Source organism: Pleuronectes platessa, chromosome 4 (assembly GCF_947347685.1).
Source record: "Pleuronectes platessa chromosome 4, fPlePla1.1, whole genome shotgun sequence".
Lineage (NCBI taxonomy): Eukaryota > Metazoa > Chordata > Actinopteri > Pleuronectiformes > Pleuronectidae > Pleuronectes > Pleuronectes platessa.
The window spans coordinates 30560781-30571227 of NC_070629.1; the positions used below are offsets into that span (position 1 = coordinate 30560781).

The 10447-nt window shown below is 43.2% G+C and overlaps 1 protein-coding gene across 1 annotated transcript in view; it reads left to right on the forward strand.

The window, feature by feature from the left end:
- The first annotated feature begins 8531 nt into the window (after positions 1–8531).
- Positions 8532–10447, forward strand: part of LOC128438733 (radial spoke head 14 homolog) — a 7502-nt gene continuing 5586 nt past the window's right edge. Inside the window, exons 1-2 of the mRNA XM_053421405.1 lie at positions 8532–8715; positions 10397–10447. The exon at positions 10397–10447 is cut by the window's right edge and continues 52 nt beyond it. Of these exons, the coding sequence (XP_053277380.1) occupies positions 8532–8715; positions 10397–10447 (235 nt within the window). The remainder of the gene's footprint in view (positions 8716–10396) is intronic.

Sequence of the window (10447 nt, forward strand, 5' to 3'; positions counted from 1 at the left end):
ATAGGGGCTCTCCTTTCAAAGTACCTTCCACATATTCAACATATTTCTCCTTTGATCTTATATTAGGTTTCATTTTGCTGTATCTTTCTTTGCCGATCTGTTCAGTAACACATCTCTTAACTTCCTTAATTTTGACCTCATTTCCAATTTGATTGTTGTCAAGCTTTATCCAACTGGATGAACGTACAGATTGTCAGTATGTGTGTGTGTGTGTGTGTGTAGCGAGTGCTCCGGTCCCGGGCATAGACTGTATATAGGTCCCGGGTCCAGGGGCTCCGACCCCGCCCACTCGCTCTTTTGATAGTAAAGGTTTCCTCCCCCTGCTCACTATGGACAACACATGGCCTCACAAACAGGAGCTTGCTTGTTAGCGCTGTTCATTCAGTTTAACAGGAGAAGACGACATGTCTCTAGATCGAACATCTTCCGTGATCAGATGGGTCTCTCCGAGTGAGTGGGCGGGGTCAGAGCGCCGGGACACACACACACACACACACACACACACACACACACACACACTCGCCCACTCCTGGTATTTCATGATGGCCTGATACGGTGATGATTTAAAAAATGTACGTGACGTTCACTCACGTTCATCGTTACGTTCGCGTTAATAATATGAAAACTGATTCGTTAAGTTCAGCGTTCGCGAAACATATGCACAACATTGTACTGTACAGTCACTGCAGAGGGGCCGAAGAGCCGCGGGTGGCCGAACCCTGTGTGGAACCGAATTTCTATGATGTATTGGACGTTTTTGTGGCAGCAGTGTCCATCACTTTTAGCTGTCCCCTGGAAACACTTCCGTTGTGTTGTGGCCTCTTCTTGCTGCGCGTTTGTCTATTTGCAGCTCGTTCCGGTATTTGCAGCGCTTTTCTCTTTTTGCAGGTGTTTTGTCAACTTGCATGTGTTTTCTTAAGTTGCCGTTCGTTGAGCTTTCAGGGCCACCGTAATAATCACCTTAAAATCCAAACTACGTAAAAAGGTGTTTTCACACTGTAAACAAACTTCCACTCAGACTGATGATGGAGGATTTTGACCTGAATCTATAACACTGTAATGACAGGAGGAATCATCCTGTCACATGCAACATGATTGTGAGTGTTGTACTAATATAGAAAAGTTCCTTTAATGCAGCACGTTTAAATGATTATATTCAGTATAAAACAGGGGTCTGCAACCCGCGGCTCTTCAGCGAATCAATTTTCATATGCTGAACGTGAAAAATAAACATGCACGTGACGTTCACGTGCACGTTTATTTTTAAATCATCATCGTATCAGGCCGTCATGAAATACCAGGAGCAGGTGAATGTGTGTGTATGTGTGTGTGTGAGGCCCCGGGGCTGTTGTTCTATAATTTAATAAATGCAACAAACTTTAGTTTTTATATATTGTATAACTATATGTATAACTTTATAAGCTGTGTTATCAAATATTTTTTGCAGCTCCAGAAAGATTTAATTTGGAGAAACAGGGGGCAAAATGGCTCCATAGTAAAGGTTGCCTACCCCTGGTATAAAGTCTAAAATTACAGAGATGCTGTAACTCAGCAGCAGAGAATTCTGGAATTCCTGTTCGACTTACCTGAAAATGTAAATCTTGTTCAGATGTGAAGGTGAAGGTGAAGATGTGGTGAGGAGTGAAGTATGAGCAGAATTTCACAAGTCTGTGAATTTATCCCTGACAGAGAAACACACCTCTGATGGGCTTGGTCTGTTTTTAGGGAAAAACCCAGAGGAGACAACTTGAGCAGCGTCGGGACGCCGACTGAGTCAAGTCAACATGAGTGGGTGTTGATTATAACACAAAGAGAAGCTGATTTGATTTGAAAGGTCAAAGTCTCATTTGAGTGTGGAAAGAAAACGTATGTGAACTGAAACTTTGCTGGTGGATCGTTGTCTTATTATATATTACTATTCTGCATACTTATTATTTGACTACTTCTTCAGAATCATGCACAAATACATCAAAATGTGCGGCTCAGTCGGGAATGGTTTGCTATGACATTTCCTCAGACATTCGCCAAACGGCTCGCTCAATAATTGCCCAAAACAGCCCAAAATAAATGGGAGTCAAGGTCTCTCGCCCATTTAGAGTGAGAGTGGAGCAGGACAGATTTTCACCTACTTTCTGTGTGACTAAGCGGCTCTCAAAGCCACAAATGGACGTCACAGAAATGTCCATTGGGTCTAATGCTAATTTTGAGATGAAATTTCTGGAAGGTGCCTGAAAGTCAACATTTTCTAGCATGCTCCCATGGTCCCATTTCTTAACTATAACCAATAAAAAAGATATCTGTGTGTTCGGCAAAGTCTTGGGATTCTCACAGTGTTTTTATTTCACAGACTTATGAGGAGCTAGGCTGCTGCTTGAGCAGGCCACATGGCAGTCTGTAGACAGTCTGTAGACAGCCATACAAGCCAGTAGCCAGTCGGATTTATCTTTAGTCTTTGCGTTCGCTACTATTTTAGTTTGTTGTTTGGCTGGCTGTTTGGATCGACTCCCAAGGGTTCGGATCGGTTTGTCTCTCTCTCCAACCTGGATCATGTTATAAACATGCAGCTTTTATAAATTACTCTCTCGAGTCGGCAGCAAGCACTTGGCACACATTCAAAATTTCTTGGCAGTGTAATCAAAAGTGAAAGATAAGACTAGAAAATTCCTTCTAGCCTTATCTTTCACTTTTATTTGCACAAATTATTTCCTGCTCATCTCTTTCCTCATTCTTGGTGAAGTTGAAGGAAGGACTCACTTCAGGCTTTGTTTCATTCTGGCACATCGATTTTTTCCTGTCAGACACAACAGGAACTTTACTAGAGTGAAACAGGTGCAGAACTCTGTGGTGTCATGACAGCAGAAAGTTCAGGCTGCGTCAGAGAGATGAACATGTCCTGATGAAAAAAACCTTCTCCACTTTCTGTGTTGAAGCACAGAAACTGTTTGTAAAAGTTGTTCTTTGTTTCTCCTCTATTTTTACACTGAAAATATATCAATGTAATTTCATCTTTTCAATCAAACTGGATTGTGAGAGAGATTCTGCACCTAAAATATCTCAAGTCAAAACTTCAGATTCCACAGCTGCTGAAACTGGAGGAAGAAAAAAAGAATTATGTATCATCAAATAACTAATGGAAGTTAGCGTGTGTAGTCCTGCATTATTTCCAAAGACACTCACTCACACACTTCACGGTCACACTGTGTGAGACGTTCCTTCATCTCATGAACACGTTGTAGTTGTTGTAGCTCCGCCCACACTGACTCAGTTTTGCTTTGAAACTATCCCTGTTACTACTGTTACGCCTGATGGAGTCTCCAGCCTCTGAATCAGAGACTTGTGTGAACTGGTCTCGTTTCAGTCTGAACAGAAACTGAGACTTTAGTAAACGATGACACAGACGTTCTCTTCCTGATTGGTTCTCATCAGTCACATGACTTGACTTCAAGCGGTGAACACAAAGCGTCCTGTCAGTAACACTTCCTGTCAGTAACACTTCCTGTCAGTTACACTTCCTGTCAGTAACACTTCCTGTCAGTTACACTTCCTGTCAGTAAATCTTCCTGTGAGTAACACTTCCTGTCAGTAACACTTCCTGTCAGTTACACTTCCTGTCAGTAACACTTTCTCTCAGTTACACTTCCTGTCAGTTACACTTCCTGTCAGTAACACTTCCTGTCAGTTACACTTCCTGTCAGTAACACTTCCTGTCAGTTACACTTCCTGTCAGTAAATCTTCCTGTGAGTAACACTTCCTGTCAGTAACACTTCCTGTCAGTTACACTTCCTGTCAGTAACACTTTCTGTCAGTTACACTTCCTGTCAGTTACACTTCCTGTCAGTAACACTTCCTGTCAGTTACACTTCCTGTCAGTAAATCTTCCTGTCAGTAACACTTTCTGTCAGTTACACTTCCTGTTAGTAACACTTTCTGTCAGTTACACTTCCTGTCAGTAACACTTTCTGTCAGTAACACTTCCTGTCGGTTACACTTCCTGTCGGTAACACTTCCTGTCAGTTACACTTCCTGTCAGTAACACTTTCTGTCAGTTACACTTCCTGTCAGTTACACTTCCTGTTAGTAACACTTCCTGTCAGTAACACTTTCTGTCAGTTACACTTCCTGTCAGTAACACTTTCTGTCAGTAACACTTCCTGTCGGTTACACTTCCTGTCGGTAACACTTCCTGTCAGTTACACTTCCTGTCAGTAACACTTCACCATCACTGCTCCTCCTTCAGAGGAGTTTCTGTTACTAAGCAACCAGCTGCAGAGACAATCTACTTCCTGTTTACATCACATGACCAGTAGACGTAGACGGTCATGTGACGTGTTTTCAGGTGTGTTGGTGTGGACGTAAACAGAACTGTTAATAAAGATGGTCAACACATCTTCACCTTCTAATATTGTGTAGAATTAAAGTTTATGAAAATATCGTATACAAACGCTGCCATCTTTTGGTGATGACATCATTTGCAGTCAGAGTCTGTGCAGAAGTGATCGTGGAGTGGAGCCTCATTATTGAGGTCCCGCCCATACATATCCTTGACCAATCCTTAGTCAGTCTCATCTGTCAATCATGACGTCTCCGCCTGTTTTTCTATCATCAAATTACTGATTCAAACCAAACTGATCAGAAACACTTCAACAACCTCAGAGAGAGAAGAACGACCTGAAATGACAGAAACATCTTTACAAACATTTATTTAACATCTACATTGGTTTCTTAGTTTGTTCCATGTCCCATCTGCTAAGGAGGATGGGGACAAGGAGGAGGGGTAAGAGGAGGAGGATGATGGCGAACAGCAACACCATCGTCATAAGCATGCCCGTCTCGTAGCAATATTGTGGCTCGCACGCTAGCCTGAACCAACCTCTGCCCACCGCACCCCCCCAGCTGGCCCTGGACAGACGGGCTGGGACGGCCCACATTCAGAGAGCGGTTTGCATCCCTTGACGACCTTTGACCCCACCACTGGTCACTTTCTGACGACCTTAGAGACAAAGACAGCGTTAAAAGATTCACAGGAGTGGAGGACGGGGGTGTGGTAAGGGTTTGCTGAGGGAACAGAGAATGGAGGGGGCGTCTCCGGTGTCACCTCGAGGCCTGAGTCTGGAGATCGGACCACGTCCTGACCTCCATGTTGGTCTGATGAGGCTTCACAGGGAGGAGAGCTGTGATTGGTCGGGACGACCTGAGGGGCCGGTGGACTGGAGACGGATGGACTGTGGGAATCTCTGCAGGGGGCGTGGTCTGAGTGTGAAGCAGTGACATCACAAAGAAGAGACTTCAGGTTTGACTCTGTGAACGGATTCATGTCAGGTGGGGAGTGGGGGCGGAGTTTAGAGGAAGGGGAAGTGATGATGACGAAGTGATGATGATGACGGAGTGATGAAGATGCCTCAGATGACCTCATGAAACTGGACTGGAGAAAATGTATCATCAATAAACCTGCAGAGCAACGAGATTCAAACTATAGACGTAATGCAACTGTGCCAAAGTATGTGGACAGCTCTGGTCCTTGAAGCCAAATCAAAATGAGTTTGAGTTCAGACTATGGTTTTGTTTCAGTTTGTCATTTATCACATCAGACATTTACTACACAACAGTGAAGTGCAAGAGCAAAGTGTGTGAAATATCTGTTCGGTCATTTGTGTGATCGTGCTGACGAACAGATGAACAGCAACGAGAAGAGAAACTATGAAAACCTTACAAGTCTGAGTCGTTTGATCGGAATCTTCAAACACAAACAAGTTGAGTTTCACAGAACAAGAAGAAAATGTCCTCATCAACCTCTGAACCCGACAGACTCACAACCTTGTGTTCGTCCACAGATTTGAAACACACACACACAGACACACGCACACACACACACACACACACACACGATTCCAGAGGCTGGAAACTGAGCGTTAGAGACGATGACGCCTCTGGAATATTTGGTTGAAAATAAAGCTGATGTGTTTTAACTAGGGATGCACCGATATGGACAATCTTAGCTGATACCGATACCGATATTTAAAATAACAATCTGGCCGATAGCCGATACCGATATTTGTTTATTTTCTTTTTGTTGTTATTCATTCACCCTTTTGTGCCAGAAAAATAATTAAATCATTATTTAAAAAACACTATTTAAAAAATGTTCAGCCCTTCATCACTCTTATCTTTTAATGAGCACAAATTGAATCAGATTTATGAAAAAATCTTTGATTTAACTGAACTTTATTTAACAGAGACATATTATGCCCATTTTACCGCAAGTTGAAATGGTTCCTTGGGATCTTAATGAAATGACTGTAACATATTTTGGTCAAAATACCACAAGGATAATTTAAAACAGCACCTTTTTACCCTGTCTAAAACAGCCCTGTTAAAGTATCATTATAGAGAACGCTCTTCTCATCGATTTACGGTAGCAGTATTGCCCGTTTATTAGATGTGTTACGGCTTCTGTGTGTATAACGTATGTTGTCAGTTCCCTTGTTACCTGTGCATGAGACGGATGAATAGAGCCGGTGCACATGAGAATAAAGTACTTAAACAGACGCTACGCTCATACTTTTTACACCAAGTTACACTGCGTGAGTCAAGATAACTTAACAAGCCCTCCTCAGTTTGACCTGTTTTGAGTTTCGGGCAGAAATCACATCGCGTCAACACCCACCGTGGCCCTTCACGATGCTTGTTTTAATTAAACAGTCGGATTCCCCTGGTCCGCACCAGTTCTCAGTCAGCTGCTAGGCGCCAGCCGGAGGGTTCCCCCAGCGGTCGCCGTAGCTGAGGTGATCCGCGAGAAGGGCCCGACACGCGTCCAGAGTGGCCGCCGCTGATCGCGTACCCGGTCCCCTCCAACGACCCGCCTTCCACGCCGGCGCCGTGAGGTGCCACCGGATGAGGACCTCCCGGTGCCGCACACTGAGCCTCCGGCGGCGCGGAGAGGAGGGCGACGGAGCGACTGCTCCCCCAGCCGCGGCACGTGCCCAGCGGTTTTACCACAAATATAAACATCGGCCAATGATATCGGTGAAAGTCAAGTTTATTACCGATAAGCCGATATCAGTAAACGAGGCAAATATCGGCCGCTACCGATGTTCGGCCGATATATCGGTGCATCCCTAGATGATATAAAAACAGACGTCATGATTGACAGCTGAGGCTGACTCCTGATTGGGTAAGAGCGTGTGTGGGCGGGACCTCGATTCCTCTGGCTCCACTCCACTGAACAAACTCTGACAGCAAATTATTATACATCATTACATAGCAAGACATTTTTGCTTAATTTTTGTACGATGAGAGAAACTGAAGATGCGTCGTCCATCTTTATTTACGATGTGACCGTCCTCACCGGTCGTGACTCATCGTTCTTCACATTCACTTCTTACTGTGAACTCTCTGGTTCCTGAACACGTTCCCTTCAGGATTCACAGCAGCAGAGTCGTAGTGGAGGATTGTCGTGGCCGTTCCACTCAGTTTCAATACGATGACCACTTGCTTGTGTCTGAGGAGTAACTCCTCACAGCTGACTCGTGTCCAAACATCAGAGCCCGTCCCGTTGAAACCCAAAGTCAAACGAATCCAGGAAGCTGATTACACTTGAGGTGATAGATTTTATTTTCGTTTCCAGCACATTAACGTATGTTCCACATAAAAGTCACAGTCAAAACTTGTTTGACTCCCACAGACTCCTCCCTCACCACTCTTCTCTGGGTCACTAACCAGCCACGCACCTGATATGAAGAACCGCCTCACGGCCTCTTCAAACTGTCACAAAAAACACAAACAGTGACCAAAACAAAATATACTTGAAATATAGAAACCACAATATACAAAATATAATTTAACTGTACAAAACTACAAACATGGTTAATATAAGAAAATATCAAAACAACATAAATATTGAACTATACACACACAGACTGCATAGTGGCTCTTACAAGGATCATCAGCAGGACGATGCCCCCCCCCCCCCCCCCCCCCCGGCTATTTATAGAGTGTCCTCTCTGACCTGCTGCTCTGAATGAAGCTGCTCCATCACATTAAGGCCACCGGCTCCTCACATGTGAATAGACGTCTTTTATCTGTAACTTTCACACAGACACACACACACACACGCGCACACACACACACACGCACACATAGACACACACATACACATACACATATACACACACACACGCACACATAGACACACACATACACATACACGTATACACGCACACGTAGACACACAAATAGACACACACACACATAGACAGGAACTAAAAAAGATGAGATAAGATAATACCACAGACAAGAGGTTGGGTGACTAAATCAAATAGAATAAAACAGTCTGGTTTCATAAGCAGGTTAATAAATATAATATATAAATCGAGTCTTAAAGATTATATTGTGATATAAGTTCCCACTGTCCTACAGTCCCAGAACGCAGCCTCGTCGCCAGGTGATGTTTCGGTTACTAGTCAACAGCAGCGCTCGTCCGGCTCCACGTGCTCCGGGTCTCTCTTGTTCTCTAACGGGTTTAACGTGACGCATGTCCCGGGACACGGGGGCTGGACCGGACCCGGGCCGGGCTCCGGTGGCCTTCGGGCTCCGGGCCGTGCCGCGGCTGTTCGAGGAGCTGCAGCAGCCGGGCAGCGGCAGCCGGCGCCGGGCTCTGGCTTCTCTCTGCGGCCTGATGCTGGACCCGGAGCGGCTCCACCAGACCGTCCGTGGAGGTCCGTGGAGGTCACAGTAATCAGGGTTTGAATTATAGTGATGATAATGGAAGCTGTTTCATTTAGTGGCTTTATTGTGGAAGGTTGGCGGGTATTCCCTGTCATAAGCAGCGTGTAGGTGGGACTCTTGTTCTGAAGGGGCTCTAACGGAAGTGTGTTCTAGTCTGTTAAAAAAGACTTGACGAGTGAAGGGAAAGAAAGAAGAACCACGTGGTGGCTCCTCTTCCGGCGGATGTCTGACAGCAGCAGAGACAGAGATCGGCTCCAAATAAGATTGATCTGTATTATTCCCACAGAGCTAAAGTGAACATATAACTGTAGTAGTAGTTTTACTAATATCGACAATAATAATACATAAATTGTAGAACATACAAAGTGCATCACAAGACGATAAATAACAACCCAACAATTATTTAAAATTAAAAGAAAAGCAAATTCAATAAACATTCACACTGACATGAACGTTCTCTTTCAAAACCAGCAAAATGTACAGAGGGTGTTCGAAGTAAAAGTACTGAGGGAAAGTAATATTTAGTTACAATAGATTGTTTGAGAGAGTATGACAACACATTTTAAATTCCTCTCATTTACATATTACTTAGTTATATATATATATATATATATATATATATATATATATATATATATATTAGTGGTATACATATATACGAATACATATTCTTATATATTTAGATATTTATATATATTTTTTTTTCTGCTGTTTTTATATATAAACAGTTTATATTTTATTTTACTATCCACTCCAGCAGCACAAGAACACTTTCCTACTGGACACTGAGATACTCACATCATTGCATTCCTGTATCTGTAAATATGTTCTGTGTGTGATTTATGTATGTATGTCAGTGATGTGTTAAGTGTACAAGATACTGAATGATCTGAATTTCCCACGGGATTAATAAAGGATCCATCTATCTATCTATCTATCTATCTATATATATATAGATAGATAGATAGCATCGGTCTTATCTATGAGACCAACATAGAAAAGAACATTATCCATATGAGACCCGACTACCCAAATAATTGTTTGGTTGTTATTTATCGTCTTGTGAAGCACTTTGTATGTTGTACGAATTATATAATATTATTATTGTTTATAACCCTAACCCTATATATATATATATATATAATTACCCTCATGGTTTAAATGTGATTGCATGTGATATATCAGTAAACATATATATATATTTACCCTCATGGTTTAAATGTGATTACATGTGATATATCAGTAAACAATAAGGAGTTTCTGTCTCAGTCTCTAGTTTCAAGTCTTCTTCAAACAGCTGATGTTCATTTAGTGAATTATGATCATTTAGAGTCAAACAGACCATAAAGCACCCGATGTGTTGGGTGGGGGGGGGGGGGGGGGGGATACCACAGTGTGGTTGATAGCTAGTACACCCAATGGGTGCAGGTGACACGTGTAGGTGGGTGTGTCCTCCAGCTCTAGGTCGGGGTCCACCCCCTGCTCCTCCTTATATGGTTACTTCTGGCTTTATAAAACCAAGAGTGTGCTGGACACAACGTGAAGCTGAGGCTCAGAGCAGCAGCTCACTGACCAGCAGGGGGCGTCACTGAGTCCTTTGATTCTTGGAGAAAATGAAGCTGAATTTTCTTGTGCACTTTGTCGTACTAACATGATTTTCTTCTTCTGCAGGTTTCTTGGAGCAGCTGAAGGTTTTGCTAAAGGATGAAGATCCGTCAGTCA